This window comes from Entelurus aequoreus, linkage group LG01 (genome assembly GCF_033978785.1).
Source record: "Entelurus aequoreus isolate RoL-2023_Sb linkage group LG01, RoL_Eaeq_v1.1, whole genome shotgun sequence".
Classification (NCBI taxonomy): domain Eukaryota; kingdom Metazoa; phylum Chordata; class Actinopteri; order Syngnathiformes; family Syngnathidae; genus Entelurus; species Entelurus aequoreus.
In genome coordinates, this window is record NC_084731.1 from 68,101,165 (window position 1) to 68,121,172 (window position 20,008).

Genomic DNA, 20,008 nt, shown 5'->3' on the forward strand with positions numbered 1-20,008 from the left:
ACTTCAAAACTCCAGACTCGCTTCCTGTTGACCCGTGTCACGTGACTGCAAACTTGACACCTCATTGGCTGGTTGTGAGACAAGCTCAGGCTATGTCTACACTAAGCCGGATAACCCCTTAAACTAGACCTGAGCAAACTAGGGCCCGGGGGCCAAATGCGGCCCGTTAAGCTTGTCAATCTGGCCCGCCGGACATTCCCAAATCAATTTTTTAGAGCTTTAAGATCGAAACTGTAGCTGCCATTATGATGTGCAGTGATGTTTTCAAATGACCGTAAGTCTTGAACTATACAAAGTATTTCAATGGTTGGAATCTGCGCTTTTGCATGATATACTAGTTACTATGGTCATCTACGTCAGTGGTCCCCAACCACCGGGCCGCGGACCGATTGGTACCGGGCCGCGCAAGAAATAAAAAAATAATATATATATATATATATTTTTTTTTTAATTAAATCAACATAAAAAACACATTATATACATATTGTGTATGTATGTCAATATAGATCAATACAGTCTGCAGGGATACAGTCCGTAAGCACACATGATAGTATTTCTTTATGAAAAAAAAAAAAAAAAATTCCCCCCCCCCCGGTCCGTGGGACAAATTTTCAAGCGTTGACCGGTCCCCAGCTACAAAAAGGTTGGGGACCACTGATCTACGTCACAGCAGCTCAAGACGAGGCACCGAGCAGTGTGGGTGGGGAGCGTTTCCACAGAGTGTTTCCAGAGCGGCCAGCCTGAAATGCGTGTGTCAGGGACAGACGCGGAAGGAGATTTTTACAACAAAGTTCTAAAGCTTAGTGATGTATCAGATAGTAGGTGGGCTTTTACCCTTTGCATTCATTATCCGCTGTGTTTGTTGCATTTTTGTTGCGTTTCGCTTGATTGTAAATATGTTGATCGACAGGGGTGTGACGTTCATACGTTGTCAATATTCAGTGTTTTATCGTTCATAGTTAATATATTTAAATCCCACATTCTATATTTTCATGTACAAACCCCGTTTCCATATGAGTTGGGAAATCGTATTAGATGTAAATATAAACGGAATACAATGATTTGCAAATCCTTTTCAACCCATATTCAATTGAATGCACTACAAAGACAAGATATTTGATGTTCAAACTCATAAACTTAATTTTTTTTTGCAAATAATTAACTTCGAATTTCATGGCTGCAACACGTGCCGAAGTAGTTGGGAAAGGGCATGTTCACCACTGTGTTACATGGCCTTTCCTTTTAACAACACTCAGTAAACGTTTGGGAACTGAGGAGACACATTTTTTAAGCTTCTCAGGTGGAATTCTTTCCCATTCTTGCTTGATGTACAGCTTAAGTTGTTCAACAGTCTGGGGGTCTCCGTTGTGGTATTTTAGGCTTCATAATGCGCCACACATTTTCAATGGGAGACAGGTCTGGACTACAGGCCGGCCAGTCTAGTACCCGCCCTCTTTTACTATGAAGCCACGTTGATGTAACACGTGGCTTGGCATTGTCTTGCTGAAATAAGCAGGGTCGTCCATGGTAACGTTGCTTGGATGGCAACATATGTTGCTCCAAAACCTGTATGTACCTTTCAGCATTAATGGCGCCTTCACAGATGTGTAAGTTACCCATGTCTTGGGCACTAATACACCCCCATACCATCACAGATGCTGGCTTTTCAACTTTGCGCCTATAACAATCCGGATGGTTCTTTTCCTCCTTGGTCCGGAGGATACGACACCCACAGTTTCCAAAAACAATTTGAAATGTGCACTCGTCAGACCACAGAACACTTTTCCACTTTGTATCAGTCCATCTTAGATGAGCTCAGGCCCAGCGAAGCCGACGACGTTTCTGGGTGTTGTTGATAAACGGTTTTCCCCTTGCAGAGGAGAGTTTTAACTTGCACTTACAGATGTAGCGACCAACTGTAGTTACTGACAGTGGGTTTCTGAAGTGTTCCTGAGCCCATGTGGTGATATCCTTTACACACTGATATGTCACTTGTTGATGCAGTACAGCCTGAGGGATCGAAGGTCACAGGCTTAGCTGATTACGTGCAGTGATTTCTCCAGATTCTCTGAACCCTTTGATGATATTACGGACCATAAAAGGTGAACTCCCTAAATACCTTGCAATAGCTGCTTGAGAAAGGTTTTTCTTAAACTGTTCAACAATTTGCTCACGCATTTGTTGACAAAGTGGTCACCCTCGCCCCATCCTTTTTTGTGAATGACTGAGCATTTCATGGAATCTAATTTTATACCCAATCATGGCACCCACCTGTTCCCAATTTGCCTATTCGCCTGTGGGATGTTCCAAATAAGTGTTTGATGAGCATTCCTCAACTTTATCAGTATTTATTGCCACCTTTCCCAACTTCTTTGTCACGTGTTGCTGGCATCAAATTCTAAAGTTAATGATTATTTGCAAAAAAAAAAATGTTTATATCAGTTTGAACATCAAATATGTTGTCTTTGTAGCATATTCAACTGAATATGGTTTGAAAATGATTTGCAAATCATTGTATTCCGTTTATATTTACATCTAACACAATTTCCCAACTCATATGGAAACGGGGTTTGTAGTTACTATGGTCATCTACGTCACAGCAGCTCAAGACGAGGCACCAAGCAGTGTGGGTGGGGAGCGTTTCCACAGAGTGTTTCCAGAGCGGCCAGCCTGAAATGCGTGTGTCAGGGACAGACGCGGAAGCAGATTTTTACAACAAAGTTCTAAAGCTTAGTGATGTATCAGATAGTAGGTGGGCTTGTACCCTTTGCATTCATTATCCGCTGTGTTTGTTGCATTTTTGTTGCGTTTCGCTTGATTGTAAATATGTTGATCGACAGGGGGTGTGACCAATGTTCCCTCTAATTTTTCATGTGTGTGAGCAAACGCACAAACTCCCTGAGCATTCAGTGGAGCACATGTGAGCAACATCAGACGTGCACACTGTGGCCACACCAGTGTCACACCTGTCCCAAACCTGACATCATAACAATTTAAATGTTTTATTAAAATAATTTTCTGATATACAGTAAGTGATTTTGCCCTCTTACAATGACAATGACAAAAAAACATGTTTTTCATGACTTATGTGCTAGTATTGTATGTCTGGCTGCGGGTCCTGCCTTTAAAATAAATGTTACCCCTTTCAGAGATTACATTGAGTTCCTGTAACTTTCTGTCTGTAAAATACATCTTTCTATTAGCATTTATGAAATCTAGTGACAATATTTTATGAATAATATCCTTAGATTAACATTCTTTATAAATGGCAGTAAAATAAGCACACATCTGATTGAGGAGTCAGAGTGTTACAACCTGGCATTTACACATTGTGTGGCGTTGGGGTTGTCCGACTTTTTGTGTGGCCATAAACGCAGCACTGGCTAAATGCCATGAGTGCGTGTGTTGGTGCAGATGAGACAGAGCGAGCGGCTTCTGTTGAAACGACGGATGATAACGTTGGTTTAAGCCTGGTTTGTATGGCAGAAAATTACCAGTTTTTATAGATAAAAGGTTTTTTTACTCATGTTTTTGGTGTGGTTACAAACAATTTTGCTCAATAAAGTGATTGATGGAATTCCTGTCCGTAAAGTGTCTCGACAGACGATAATTGAACTGTTGACAAGGATTGTTTTATTCATTGGGGCCACTCTTGTTGTCACCTGTGACTCACAGAGTTGCATTGCAAAATCATACAGAATAAACTGTAATGTGTTTATTTTGTTTAAAGTTCAGATGGGATTTTTGATTTTCTGCGCGGCATTAATTTGCTTTGCGCAGAGGACGCGTGAGCAGTGCGCAATTGCGCAGGCACGCACCTTAGAGGGAACGTTGGGTGTGACGTTCATACGTTGTCAATATTCAGTGTTTTATCGTTTATAGTTAATATATTTAAATCCCACAGTCTATATTTTCTTGTACATTCTGGGTGCCTCATTCAGTAAAAAAAATAAAAATTCCATTCCGTTTTTTAAGGCTGTCTGTCATAACGTTTTTAGCTTCCAATCAAAAACTATTGTGAGTTTTTGTATTAGTGTATTAGTATATGTAAACATAGATAGATAGATAGATATACTGGCCCCCAGACACATTTTTTTCTCTAAATTTGGCCCCCTGAGTCAAAATAATTGCCCAGGTCTGCCTTAAACGAATAATTATTTAGCCTATGCCCCGTTTTAGCCACACTAAACTATCGTTTAAGGTCCCCCTCCTTGGACGAGTTTTTACACGGCTAAGTGCGCCGTATATTTCTTGAATCTGTGGCCTAAAGCCCCGTTTACACTAAGCCGGATAAGGTTATCCAGGGTAAATTCCACCTAACCTTATCCGTGTCCACACACACCCAATGGTCGTTTAAGCCCCCCTCCGTCCGCTGGCGCAATGCGACCTAGTACGCATGCGCGAAAAAATGCGCATGTCATAGTCACCTCCAGTGTTGCTTTGTGTGCAAGTTCTTAAATGTAATTTATCTGAACAATATCCAGTGTTTTGGTATTTCAATTAACTCTAATCCAGTGTGCTGTGGGGCCCTATTGTAGTGAATCACACCTGAGCCATCATCCATCCATCCGTCCATTTTCTACCGCTTGTCCCTTTCGGAGTCGCGGGGGGTGCTGGAGCTTATCTCAGCCGGCTACCAGTGATTATTTTGTTGCTATTTATTTTCAAAAGAACTATAAAGGAGCCATAAATCCCATCTCTACTTCAAAACTCCAGACTCACTTCCTGTCGACCCGTGTCACGTGACCGGAAACTTGACACCTCATTGGCTGGTCGTGAGACAAGCTCAGGCCCCGTTTACACTAAGCTGGATAAGGTTATCCAGGGTAAATCCCACCTAATCTTATCCGTGTCCACACACATACACACACAATGGTCGTTTAAGACCCCCTGATCCCTCCGTCTCCCAGCGCAATGTGACCTAGTACGCATGCGTGAAAAAATGCGCACGTCATAGTCACCTCCAATGTTGCTTTATGTGCAAGTTCTTAAATGTAACTTATCTGAACAATATCCAGTGTTGTGGTATTTCAATTAAATGGAATCCAGTGTGCTATGGGGCCCTATTGTAGGGAATCACACCTGAGCCATCATAAATTAATCAAATCTTTATTAGATACGTAAAAAATGTGATTAAAAACATTTGACAACAAGCAATCTAGGGATCTAGATATCTGGTCAGGACACTCCTCACTCTTTTGCCTTCACCTTCAAGGCCTACTGAAATGAATTTTTTTTATTTAAACGGGGATAGCAGATCTATTCTATGTGTCATACTTGATCATTTCGCGATATTGCCATATTTTTGCTGAAAGGATTTAGTATAGAACAACGACGATAAAGATTGCAACTTTTGGTATCTGATAAAAAAAAGGCTTGCACCTACCGGAAGTAGCGTGACGTAGTCAGTTGAACATATACGCAAAGTTCCCTATTGTTTACAATGATGGCCGCATGAAGTGAGAGAGATTCGGACCGAGAAAGCGACAATTTCCCCATTAATTTGAGCGAGGATGAAAGATTTGTGGATGAGTAAAGTGCAAGTGAAGGACTAGTGGGGAGTTGAAGCTATTCAGATAGGGAAGATGCTGTGAGAGCCGAGGGTGACCTGATATTCAGCTGGGAATGACTACAACAGTAAATAAACACAAGACATATATATACTCTATTAGCCACAACACAACCAGGCTTATATTTAATATGCCACAAATTAATCCTGCATAAAAACACCTGCGTGTTTGTTATGCTAGCTCCTAGCTCCTCTGCTAGCTCCTAGCTCCATAGAACACGCCAATACAATTCAAACACCTGATCAACACACACAATCACTCAGCCCAAAAGACAGTTTACCTAACCCAAGGTTCATAAAGCTTATATATTTTTAAAAAGTTACGTACGTGACGCGCACATACGGTCAAGTTATCGAATGTTTAGCAGCCAAGGCTGCATACTCACGGTACCTGATATTCAGCTGGGAATGACTACAACAGTAAATAAACACAAGACATATATATACTCTATTAGCCACAACACAACCAGGCTTATATTTAATATGCCACAAATTAATCCTGCATAATAACACCTGCGTGTTTGTTATGCTAGCTCCTAGCTCCTCTGCTAGCTCCTAGCTCCATAGAACACGCCAATACAATTCAAACACCTGATCAACACACACAATCACTCAGCCCAAAAGACCGTTCACCTAACCCAAGGTTCATAAAGCTTATATATTTTTAAAAAGTTACGTACGTGACGCGCACGTAAGGTACGGTACGTGTTATGCTAGCTCCTAGCTCCTCTGCTAGCTCCTAGCTCCATAGAACACGCCAATACAATTCAAACACATGATCAACACACACAATCACTCAGCCCAAAAGACCGTTCACCTAACCCAAGGTTCATAAAGCTTATATATTTTAAAAAAGTTACGTACATACGCAAAAAAAAGCCAAAGCTGCATACTCACAGTAGCACGTCTGCGTCTTTGTCATCCAAATCAAAGTAATCCTGGTAAGAGTCTGTGTTGTCCCAGTTCTCTACAGGCGTCTGTGTATCCAAATCAAAAGTCCTCCTGGTTAGAGTCTCTGTTATCCGAGTTCTTCCATCTTGACTGCATCTTTCGGGAATGTAAACAAAGAAGCGCCGGCTGTGTACTGTTGTGGCTGACTACGTTCGAAAAATACGTCCATTTCGCACCGACAACTTTCTTCTTTGCTTGCTTGGCTTCCTTCTCCATAATGCAATGAACATGATTGAAACAGATTCACGAACACAGATGTCCAGAATACTGTGGAATTATGAAATGAAAACAGAGCTTTTTCGTATCGGCTTCAATGTGGAAGGCATACCCGTGTTCGCCGGGCTACGTCACGCGCATACGTCATCCGCAGAGGCGTTTCGAACCGGAAGTTTAGCGGCAAATTTTAAATGTCACTTTATAAGTTAACCCGGCCGTATTGGCATGTGTTATAATGTTAAGATTTCATCATTGATATATAAACTATCAGACTGCGTGGTCGGTAGTAGTGGGTTTCAGTAGGCCTTTCATTGTCCATTCCTTTTTGGTGACTTTATATACTCTGGACCTAGACGTTGAGTCCGCGACATACATGGCGGACAATAACTGATACAGTCTGCTTTGCCAGTCGGCCAGGTAATACAAAGCACACGCTACCTTTTTTTTCAAATCCACGGGAGACCGCATTTTCGTTGACTCTCCATCGACAAATGGACAAAGTTTTTCGGTAAGTAGAATCGCAGCTGACCCGGACATTGGAAAGTTCTCTTGGCATCTGAGAAGTGTTGTATCCAAAATAGCTGCAATCGCTTTCACTTAAGGTATTCATGTGTGATTTCCACAAGCGTCTGTACATGTAGAAGAATGACAAACACTGGCATGTCTGGATGACTCGCCTCCATCTTTCCAGTGTTATGAAGCTGGCTGTGGCGCATTCTTTCTGACATCACTTCCTGTGTGGGGCGCGGTCTTTCAGACTTCACTTCCTCTCCGAACTCAGTCTGTAAACGATCAATGAGTCCATACAAAGCTAAGAGCCGGAGATTCAAGAAATACACGGCGCACTTACCCGTGTAAAAAATTATCCAAGGAGGGTTACCTTAAACGATGGTTTAGTGTGGCTGAAACGGGGCTTAGGCTAAATAATTATTCGTTTAAGGAGTTATCCGGCCTAGTGTAGACAAAGCTTCAGTTTGCTTCAGTCTTCTGCTGCGTTCCATTTACCTGGGAAGTTGGAAACCTCACAACCGAGTTGTGAGCGTTCCAGTTACGATGTCGGAAATCAAAGATGACTAAAAAGCTATTTTTGTGCTTGCCTTGTCTGAATATAAACAACTTAAGAGGAAAATATGCACCCTTTTTGCAACTTTCAAACATGGTGGATGAAGAGGAAACGCAGACGCTATAGCTAGCGATGTAGAAGGTATAAACCCCCAAAACCAGTGGAGTTGGCACGTTGTGTAAATGGTAAATAAAAACAGAATACAATGATTTGCAAATCCTTTTCAACTTGTATTCAATTGAATAGACTGCAAAGACAAGATACTTAACAATCAAACTGGAAAACTTTATCTTTTGCAAATATTAGCTCATTTGGAATTTGATGCTTGCAACATGTTTCAAAAAAGCTGGCACAAGTGGCAAAAAAGACTGAGAAAGTTGAGGAATGATCATCAAACACTTATTTGGAACATCCCACAGGTGAACAGGCTTAGGTGGGTGCCATGATTGGGTGTAAAAGCAGCTTCTATGAAATGCTCAGTCATTCACAAACAAGGATGGGGCGAGGGTCACCACTTTGTGAACAAATGCGCGAGCAAATTGTCAAACAGTTTAAGAACAACATTTCTCAACGAGCTATTGCAAGGAATTTAATCTGAAAAATAAGATTATAAAACCATAAAAATAATCTTCAAATGGATCCTGCAACACATGGGGAGCCAATGCAGAGTTTTTAAAACTGGTGTAATGTGTGCCTGCCTTCTGGTGTTTGTCAGGGACATTGGCGTTGTTAGGCCTATTTTAGGGGGGCTCAAGCCCCTCTAAAATGTTCTTAAGCGCCCCCCTAAATAATTTGGTGTTTAAATTTTTTTTTTTTACAAATACATGCCGACATATTCATTATAAAGTGGCCCGAATATGAGTTTAAATAAATAATCATATAACCTGTCATTATTAACTCAGTTTCCCCTCACTTCATAGTGTAAGGTAGAGAGCCCCTTTAGTGCGTCGGTATCCAATCCATTCCACTTGTTCATATAGAAAATGCCCACATCACTCAAAATCCAGTCCGCATTTTCTCTGCGACCTTGCTTGCAGTCTGGCAGGTGTACGAAGCACATTAGCACACAGCACTGCAGAACAAGAACCTTGTGTCTGAAATTGTAAATAATTTAGTTTTTAAGTTTTGTGTTTCTTGTAGAATCTATATAAAGTACTATACATTAGCCTATTGTTAAAATAATGAAAACAACATCATTAAATATATTTGTTTTATTGTATTGTTACATTAATAGCTGTTGTATTATTATAGGATGGCTTGTTAAACATTTCATAGGATTTTCAGAGGGAGGAAAAACCAAGACATTTAATATAAAATGTAAAATGAATAAATACATAAAAAGAAAAACAAAAAAAATGGTTAAAAGCCATCGTCCCGGGGAGCATTTAATTTCGTCCTGTGCATTTTTTTTTTACCGTACCCGGGACGACGGGACTACATTAATCTCAAGCCCTGGAAGTTACATTTTATTGTTTGCATTATTTGTTTCAGCATTGCACTTTGAAGATGGTCCCTCAGCTCTTTGACAGCTTTGGCTCTTTTTCAGATCAGCAGACTAAGTCTTTCTTATTTACTGTATATATAAATGTTTCTCATTTCTATTCAGACTTCCATATGTATTTAATTTCCTTAACGGCTTGCCATAATATATATATATAAATATATTATATACAAGCCAAATTATCCCGATCCAGATATTACTTTAATTCAAGTAATTAAGTAATATTTCCAGGGCTTGAATTTACAACCATTTTAGTCACATATGTGCCCGAAATGTAATCTGTGCAACTTCAAAATATTTGGGAACAAACAATTATTGTATTGTGAGCAAAAGTGGTGGCATTAGCCTCTATGTTGTGAATGAATAACATAGAGGCTAATGCCATGACTTTCATTGTGTTTCAGTGTATCTTGAAGGATCATGCAAGTAATTGTTTCTTGTTGATGCTGTAAACAAAATGTCACTGTGCAAACCCATGTTTGTTGTTGTACTGAACACAGATTGAAACTAAACCGACTGAAATAATAATAATAACAATGAATAATTTCTAAGTCTTTGTTAGCCGTTTGTGAAGTTTTGTGCTCGTGCGCTACGTTCGCTCGCATCCTGCATCTCCTGGGGGCTAAGCCCCCCCCTGTCCTTAAAAGCTAGTGACGCCCCTGGTCAGGGAGACCAGGAAGCAGGGCGTTACAATCATCTATGTGCCTTGAAATACAAGCAGGGATTAGCATCTCCGTGTTCAAAGTTGTGTCAAACTCTTGCAACGGTTCTTGAAAAGAAACTGCATAAGATGCTCGTCTGTGCCTGCTTGACCTTTGAACCCGCGTGTCCACAGGAGGGCGCAGAAGGTGCGAGTAGAATCGCAACGCCGCCAACCATGTACTCGGAGTGGCGCTCGCTGCAGCTGGTGGTGCAGAGCGACCAGGGCCATCTCAGCGTGCTGCACGCCTATCCCACCAACGTGGGCACGGAGGTGGCCAACGCCGTGGTCAAGCCTCTGTGCACGGCCGTGAGCCCCGTGGCCACTGAGAACATCCTCAAGACGGACAAGGAGGTGAGAAGAATACATTCTCAACGCCTTCATGCTGGAATTTACACTTCTTCTGATTCCATAATGAGATACAGTAAAACAGGGCTGTCCAAATTGCTGACCAGGGGCCATTTGCAGCCTGCAGCTAATTTTTTTTAAGGCCTGCGCGACATTTTAAATGTGAAATTAACATAAAAAGTAGAATAAAAGCATACAAGTGAAATGGTACCAGAAAAAGTTGCAATGATGACACAAAGCTGCCACGCCGGCTTTTTTTGGTTTGACTTTAAAACTGTCATCAATGAATTAAGATACATGTTGGTACAAATGATTGCTGGGTTGCATTCACGTGGCCTAGAGGCACTTTCAAGTGTCTAAAGCAGTGTTTCTTGACTATGGTTGGGCCGCGAGCACCCCCTAGAGTTTCTTCGGTGTGGTCCGTAATAATTTTCGAAAAATGTAAACCGTGGATGCCCAAAGTGGCGCCTACAGGTGTCATTTCCCTTTGCCCGCTAAAGTGTGGCTACCAAATGGAATACAAATTCATACTGACCCCGATTTATTTTTAACTGTCATTGCTCAAAAACAATAATAAACATAAAGCAATGTTGTTTTGAATGATTTACCTGTTTAAGGCTTCAATTACTTCACTTAAAATGTACTGCTCTGATTGTTTTTTGGGGGGGAGATATTGCATATTTTGTATTTTTGCCATAAAAACAGGGTGTTCTTTGACAAAAAGGTGCAGAAAACTTTAAAAAATAATTTACTTTGTCAATGGATAGATGGGAAGTTGATCGATTCTACGGTTGTACGGTATTCTAATGAATTAAAAAAAGGTGCTATACTGAATTTGAAAAATACCGGTCCTTTTTTTTTTTCATGGAAATGACGGCGCGCCTGGTGACATTGCTGGTAATATGAGCTAAGGCGCATTTGACTCAACACACACACAGAGCACTTGCAAGTGAAACAGTCAGTCAGTTAGAACTGTCTGCATTTCTTTATTCACAATAATTAAATCAATGATCAATTATTTACGTTTACTAATCGATTTTATAATCGTCCATGTCCGAATTGCGATGCGTCTAAAAATGTATGATTTCCCCACCTTTAATGATTAGCACTGTTGTTGATGGGGAAGGGATCTGTGGGATCACGTAACTGGCTTGCTCATTATGTTTTCGAAATGGCTCAGGAATCTCCGTGAGATTGATATTATTTTGATCGTATCGATTTACTCGCAAACTTTGTATGTCTTTTGGTGCCATAAATCAGATATCCATCCATCCATCCATTTTCTACCGCTTGTCCCTTCCGGGGTCGCGAGTGGTGCTGGAGCCTATCTCAGCTGCATTCGGGCGGAAGGCGGGGTACACCCTGGACAAGTCGCAATCTCAAAAAAGTACTATCTATCTATCTATCATCACAGGGCCAACACAGATAGACAGACAACATTCACACACTATATATATGATAAATGCTTAAATATAGAGGCAACTTGTTTTTCAAATGAACTGCTACTTTAATGACTGAGACCATTTTGGGTCACCTTTATAACTCTCAGCCAAATTGAGGTAAGCCGTAACGGTTGCAAGAGATATTGCAGGGTTTCCTATAGATTGCCATTATATACGTGGTGATGGGGGCGTGGTCAATATGACATCAGCCTATGTATGACATGATGAATTTAATTTGCAATGATGCATATATTTTCTTTAAAAAGGCTAAACAAATATGTTATGTATATTTAAAAACAATATTAGTTATTAATAATACCATTATTATTATTTTTTTTTTCTTATATCAGAACCACAATCAGCCTTCACACAAGATATTTGACTTGGTAGACTGTGCTCTCTTTGTTCAATGCAGTTTTAATTGTTGCTGCTTGTTGTCAAAGGTAAAACACAGGCTACACTTTATTCTGCCCTATTTGAATCTTGCAATTTTATTTGCCAAATATGTAAATAGTCCTTTGAATTAGATTTAACTTTAGGTGTTTTGTTGATATTCTTCACTATACAGTCACTGTAAAACAAAACACACTAAAGAAAATACATTGTATACACACATGAAGTGCACATACATGTAGGAATCACCTTAGATTAAGAATATAACTTTGAATGAACTGAAAAAAGCAATACAATTATGCAGAATGAAGGTTGAGCTCTAATGCTGCTAGCTTAATGCTAACATACAATGGACTAGCTTATAGACATGCTAACTCAAATTAGCGTGGCACATACTGTATATAAACAATCCTTCACACTAACACTCATATCTATGGACAATTTGCAGTCTCCAATGAACCTAACATGAATATGGGAGGAAGATGGGGTGTCCTTAGAAAATCCGCACACACGGGGACAAATGCACACTCCACACAGAGATGCCCAAACAGAGGTTGGAAGACGCACACGGCGTAAATGAGACGTTATTGTCGGTAGTTATGTCTAAAGATTGCGTGTGGTTTACACTAGCTTGAACAAGAAATGCTTTAATTAGATTAAAATACTTTTCCACTTTCCCTCCTTACTTTTGCCGGGTGTCAACTCACTTATGTGCACCACCAACTGCTGACACGCTTCTGACAGGCCATTTCGATTAACTTTTTTTTTCTTCTTCAAAGTAAAGCAATGAGGAATGTTTTTATTATATTTGAGCCGTTTTTCCAACTTATTTTAGTCAATAGTACGTAAATTATAGACAATTTACGGTATATCCATTAATACGATACATCACTTAAATTTTTTTTCATGTTAAAAAAAGTGTTTTCTTGAATGAAAAAACAAAATATATATATTTTGAAGGTGTGGCTGCAGTTATCTTGCTGTCCACATGATCGTTTTCATGTCGGAGAAACCCTCAAAATAATTACAATAATTGTAATTATTTTGAAAATGAGAAATATGGAAATGGCCCCCGATTGCTTACATTTTTCAGTAGAAAAAGTCTGGACACCCCTGAGATGCAACATTCTTCTTAGACTCGTGGTTTTCCACAAACATCACAGCTTGTGCTTTAAAGTGGACTATGTAGTCCTAGCGCTGAATGCTTGTCCCCTAAAGGTGAAGTGGACCATGGAGGTGCTGTGCTACGGCCTCACGCTCCCCCTGGAGGGCGACACGGTAAAGCTGTGTGTGGACGTCTACACGGACTGGATGATGGCCTTGGTGTCGCCCCGAGACTCCATGCCTCAGCCCGTGGTCAAGGAGCCCAACATGTACGTGCAGACCATCCTCAAGCATCTCTACAACGTTTTCGTACCCAGGTGGGCCCGTGCGTCACATTTGCCCACGCGGTTGCTCGGCGTGTTTAAGGACCGTGTGTCAAATCGTTCCTTCCAGGCCCGAGCAGCACAGCTTGAACCACATCAGGCTTTGCCAGCAGGTCCTGACCGCCGTGCAGAAACTGGCACGAGAATCCCTCTCGCTGGCGAGGGAGACCTGGGAGGTGCTGCTGCTCTTCCTGCTTCGCATTAACGACACCTTGCTCGCCCCGCCCACAGTCGGAGGTAGCTCCACGCACACTTGTGTGGAATGCCCATGTTACCGGCATCGTGCGCCGCCATCTTGTTTTTTTGTTTTGTTTTCAGTGGGCGTGGCCGAGAAACTGGCGGAGAAACTAATGGCCGTGCTGTTCGAGGTGTGGCTGCTGGCGTGCGCCCGCTGCTTTCCCACACCGCCGTACTGGAAGACGGCGAGGGAGATGCTGGCCAACTGGAGACACCACCCGCCGGTTGTGGAGCAGTGGAGTCGAGTGGCCTGCGCCCTCACCTCCAGGTCAGTCCAAATGACTTGTTTTAAACTGCTTTACCATGGTGTGAATGAAAAAGAAAAAGGCAAGTGACGTCATATGTAACATCTGGAATGGAATTATGCTGTCTTCATACCTGCCAACAACTACCCCTAATGAGTATGCTTTTTGATCACCCACTGGTAAAAACTATAGTTTTCCATTAAAAATGATTGACTTAAAATGCTTTAAAAATGTTTACTCTTAAAATCGCGAAAGAACCGTGTCGAAGAAATTACAATCAGCACTACTCTGATAACTTCCTGTCGAGCGATTCCGTATGCTGCGCGAGAGGCTATTTATAGCTCCACTGCCAAACACTAGGCACTAGGGTTGTCCCCATACCAATATTTTGGTACTGGTACATGAATGTATTTCCATACTTTTCTTAATAAAGGGGACCACAAAAAGTGACATTATTGTCTTTATTTGAACAAAAAATCTTAGGATACATTAAAGGCCTACTGAAATGATTTTTTTTTATTTAAACGGGAATAGCAGATCCATTCTATGTGTCATACTTGATCATTTCGCGATATTGCCATATTTTTGCTGAAAGGATTTAGTAGAGAAAATCGACGATACAGTTCGCAACTTTTGCTCGCTGATAAAAAAAAGCCTTGCCTGTACCGGAAGTAGCGTGACGTCACAGGAGCTAGGATTCCTCACAATTCCCCGTTGTTTACAATGGAGCGAGAGAGATTCGGACCGAGAAAGTGATGATTACCCCATTAATTTGAGCGAGGATGAAAGATTCGTAGATGAGGAACGTTACAGTGAATGACTTGAGAGGCAGCGATGGACGTATCTTTTTTCGCTCTGACCGTAACTTAGGTACAAGCTGGCTCATTGGATTCCACACTCCTTTTTTTATTGTAGATCACAGATTTGTATTTTAAACCACCTCGGATACTATATCCTCTTGAAAATGAGAGTCGAGAACGCGAAATGGACATTCAGTGCCTTTTATCTCCACGACAATACATCGGCAAAATGCTTTAGCTACGAGCTAACGTGATAGCATCTTGCTTTAACTGCATATAGAAACAAAAGAAATAAACCCCTGACTGGAAGTATAGATAGAAAATCAACAATACTATTAAACCGTGGACATGTAAATACACGGTTAATGCTTTCCAGGCTGGCGAAGGTTAACAATGCTGTGCTAACGACGCCATTGAAGCTAACTTAGCAACCGGACTGCACAGAGCTATGCTAAAAACATTAGCTCTCCACCTACGCCAGCCAGCCCTCATTTGCTCATCAACACCCGTGCTCACCTGCGTTCCAGCGATCGGCAGAAGGACGAAGGACTTCACCCGATGCGTTTGGCGGCCCGGAGACGTAGGAAGTCAAGGTGAAGTCGGCGGCTAGCGCGGCTAGCGCTCCAACAAAGTCCTCCTGGTTGTGTTGCTGTAGTCCGCTGCTAATACACTGATCCCATCTACAACTGTCTTCTTTGCAGCCTTCATTGTTCATTAAAAAAATTGCAAAAGATGTCCAGAATACTGTGCAATTATGAAATGAAAACAGAGCTTTTTGTATAGGATTCTACGGGGTACCATAACTTCCGTTACTCGGACTTCGTCACGCGCATACGTCATCATACCGCGATGTTTCAGCCGGATATTTCTCGGGAATTTTAAAATGTCACTTTATAAGTTAACCCGGCCGTATTGGCATGTGTAGCAATGTTAAGATTTCATCATTGATATATAAACTATCAGACTGCGTGGTCGGTAGTAGTGGCTTTCAGTAGGCCTTTAAACATATGTTTCTTATTGCAATTTAGTCCTTAAATAAAATAGTGAACATACTAGACAACTTGTCTTTTATATATAAGTAAACAAACAAAGACTTTTAATTAGTCTGCTGACGTATGCAGTAACATATTGTGTCATTTATCATTCTTTTATTTTGTCAACATTATGAGGGACAAACTGTAAAAAATTATTAATAATCTACTTGTTCATTTACTGTTAATTAATGTTTTTTTTCTGTTTTTACACTTCTGTTAATATGTAATAATCACTTATTCTTCTGTTGTTTGATACTTTACATTAGTTTTGGATGATACCACAAATTTAGGTATCGATCCGATACCAAGTATTTACAGGATCATACATTGGTCATATTCAAAGTCCTCATGTGTCGAGGGACGTATTTACTGAGTTTATAAACATTATGTGAAAAAATATTTTGGAACGATAAAAAATATAAATGTAATCATTAGGGGTGTAACAGAACGTGTATTTGTATTGAACCGTTTCGGTACAGGGGGTTCGGTTCGGTTCGGAGGTGTACCGAACAAGTTTCCACACGAACATATTAAGTAGCCGCCTCCGCTTCCTTCTGCCTCTGTCTCTGTCAGTCCTCTACACAGCACCCAGCATTGTCCCACCCACACAACCATCTGATTGGTTACAAACAGAGCAGTAACAGCCAATCAGCAGTGCGTATTCAGAGCGCATGTAGTCAGTGCTTAGAGTTTAGCAGGTAAGCATCAGGCAGCGGAATCTCCCCAAATTATAATAAACACCTCCCAATCAACTACTAGTAACATCCCTATGAGCCCGTTGACCTTCTAGAAATATAAAAGGCGGTTCAGCTCGCTCGCAGTCCTGGCTTGAGGTGAAGGCTAATTCGCTTTTAGCGTAACGTTAGCTCATTTTGCTGTGTGTGTGTGTGTGTGTGTGTGTGTGTGTGTGTGTGTGTGTGTGTGTGTGTGTGTGTGTGTGTGTGTGTGTGTGTGTGTGTGTGTGTGTGTGTGTGTGTGTGTGTGTGTGTGTGTGTGTGTGTGTGTGTGTGTGTGTGTGTGTGTTACGGACAGCAAAGCCCTGTCTGTCTGTTATTTCACTTTACCTTTTTCTGTGTTGATTAACGTGGGCAGAATTATTATAGTGTTCCCAATGTTAAAAGGATAAAGCCATTGTTTACAAATTTGGTAAATAAATAACCAAAAAATATATATTTTCTTGTTTTCTTACTGTACCAAAAATGAACCGAACAGTGACCTCTAAACCAAAATTTTTGTGTACCGTTACAACCCTAGTAATCATAGTAGTATCGACTAAATACGCTCTTGTACTTGGTATCATTACAGTGGATGTCAGGTGTAAATCCACCCATGGCATTTGTCTACATTCAGGCGCGCTAGCTTTTGTTAGCGGTGACGCTGAATCAATTTAAGTGGACCACGACTAAAACAAGTTGAAAAACTTATTCGGGTGTTACCATTTAGTGGTCAATTGTACGGAATACGTACTGTACTGTGCAATCTACTAATAAAAGCTTAAATCAATCAATCAATCAAAGCTATTGTATCCTACGGTGTGTAATGAAGCATGTTTGGCTATTCCTAGTCCTCCAGTGATAATGTTACGTGTAAGAAACTTACTTTGTCGCCATGGAGACAAGGATTAGTGATTTAGAAGTAGCTAAAACACTGCCGACTGTGGATGGATGTTAGCTGCTAGCTAGCCATGTCTTAAAGCACCGCTCCCTGAGGGCGTTTCAGTGTTATAACTTCACCTTTATCTTTAGTTTTTAGACCAAAATGCGTCCATTCTCTCTTTTCTGTCTACACACTGTCTGCTTGTAAGTACTGTGTGTGTGTGTGTGTGTGTGTGTGTGTGTGTGTGTGTGTGTGTGTGTGTGTGTGTGTGTGTGTGTGTGTGTGTGTGTGTGTGTGTGTGTGTGTGTGTGTGTGTGTGTGTGTGTGTGTGTGTGTGTGTGTGTGTGTGTGTGTGTGTGTGTGTGTGTGTGAGCGTGCGCTGCCGAACATGCTCCTCTGCTCGTAAAACCAGCAATGTCATGACGTGACTATGGCGTGCCGTCATGCCAGTTAAAAATAATACTTAAATAAAATGGGGATCCGGTACTTTTCAACAGAGTCTTTTAGCATTTTTGATTGATTAGTACTGCGATGCTATTCTAGTATGGGTGTCCAGTGTTGATATAGACTTAGTAGACAACGTATATTGAGTTTTATTCAGACACTGAGGCAGCCGACATGTCAACATAGTTCCCTCCATGACATGCCATATCCCAGCAGCCCCCACTGCCCCGCCTCCAGCATGAATAGCCGTAAAGGGAAACATAGAACTGTCGTAAAGTGTTCATTGGAGAACAACACACGTTAACAATCTCCCTCTTCTTTCTTTAAAATAAGAAAAACAAAAGCCAAGTGCAACAAGGGAAAAGGCAATTGAAAAACATTCAAGAAAATAACAAAATACAATCAGCATTCTCGCCTGTGTTTTTTATTTTTTTTTTTTAAACAACAATTAGGGTGAATTCCAATTAGGGTGGATTCCACAGTCCTTCACATAGTGCTTTCAAGAGCACTAGGGATGATGCCCCCTTTTTCGTCAGACAGTCAGCTAGTTGGGCTTTTGTCACTGACCAGAGCACCTTTTTGATTGTTTTACTCTGAATGAGCTCCTTGATCCCCCTTATATCCAACCGAAGTCTCTTCTCTGTGACCTGTTTAGTGGACTTAAGGGCATCATAAAGAGAGTGATTGTCAGTCACACAGACCAACGTGGGAGCATTTAATTTGGTGGTCCCAGTAGTGAGCTCCGAAAAAAGAGTAGAAAGGAAAATAGCATTGTCTATTCCATCCGACATAGCGAGTGTCTCTCCCGCAAGGGTGCTCCGCACCACACGCCTGATCCTCTTAGATTGCCAACAGAGAGGAGAAAACTTCCCGTTTTCCCCCATGAGAGTGATCAATGTCCCTCCTTGAGTACCTCCATCAGGCAAGTTTCCCAGCGAGGCATCACTGAAGACAGTCAAGTTCAAAGCATCATTATTACCCAAATGTTGAAATTTCAGAGTAACCTTTCCTGCTTTAAGTTTACGAATCACCTTATTTGCATCATGAATGGACTGCACAGTAGCATTTTTCAGAATAGATGCCAAAATACAAGCGTCAAACATAACATCAGGTCTAGTTTGTTTTGCAACCCAAAGAATTTGTCCTATTTTTGATCTCAGCTGCTCTCTTTCCGTTTCACTAAGAGCTGAATCTCTCTGTATAGCACGTGCTGGCTGCATGTTTATGGGTTGCATGTTGTCAATATAGCCCTGCTGATTCATCTCAATTACACCATTTACAGTGGCAATGTCCATTCCTACATAGCAGAAATTATCATGTTCCTCACGTCCCACACGGAACGCACACTTCAGTCGAGGAATCACATCAGTTACAAAGTTTTGTGAACCTGCCCAGAGAAAATCATCCACATGACATGCAAGTACCCCTTTAACTTTGCATTGTTCATCCAACCAATAAAAGACTGCAGGATCCACTTGTGACACTTTACCACTTGTGCTCAGCATTATTTCTTTCACTCTATTATACCAATAAAGTGATGCATCAGCAAGACCATATACACATTTCTTAAGTTTCCATAGCACCCCTTTACTGTTTGCTTCTGGGGGGGGGGTGAACATGAATGTCCCTTGATAACTCCATGCCTTGCAAAAAGGCAGATTTAATGTCCATAGAATGGACCTTCCACTGATTTTGGCTAATCACTGCTAGCAATAACCTCAGGGATTCAGAAGCACAGGTTGGTGAATCTTTTTGCACCTGTTGGATATTGAACTCTTCAAAACCCCTGGCTACAAGTCTAGCTTTAGGCACAATACCGTTCTCAGTTTCTTTTAGACTACAGACCCAACGGGTGGAAACACATCTTTGGCCTGTATCTTCAACTTCTTCAAAAACATTATTATTGTTCCAGTTTTCAATCTCTATTTGTTTAGCTTCATCAAATGATATGTCTTTTGTTATAAGTACATCAGCATCCATGACTTCTGAATCGGACTCAATGCTGAGACTATTCACACGTGACAGATCAACAGCTTCTTTTT

At 41.1% G+C, this 20,008-nt stretch overlaps 1 protein-coding gene across 4 annotated transcripts in view; it reads left to right on the forward strand.

Annotated features, from left to right (window-relative positions):
• The window catches only part of ralgapb (Ral GTPase activating protein non-catalytic subunit beta), a 109,704-nt gene that overhangs the window by 857 nt on the left and 88,839 nt on the right, over window positions 1–20,008 (forward strand). For all 4 annotated transcript variants that reach the window (XM_062057071.1, XM_062057078.1, XM_062057087.1 and 1 more), the window contains exons 2-5: window positions 10,136–10,354; window positions 13,402–13,604; window positions 13,681–13,847; window positions 13,929–14,115. In XM_062057071.1, coding sequence (XP_061913055.1) covers window positions 10,178–10,354; window positions 13,402–13,604; window positions 13,681–13,847; window positions 13,929–14,115 — 734 coding nt within the window. In that variant the 5' untranslated portion in view covers window positions 10,136–10,177. The remainder of the gene's footprint in view (window positions 1–10,135; window positions 10,355–13,401; window positions 13,605–13,680; window positions 13,848–13,928; window positions 14,116–20,008) is intronic.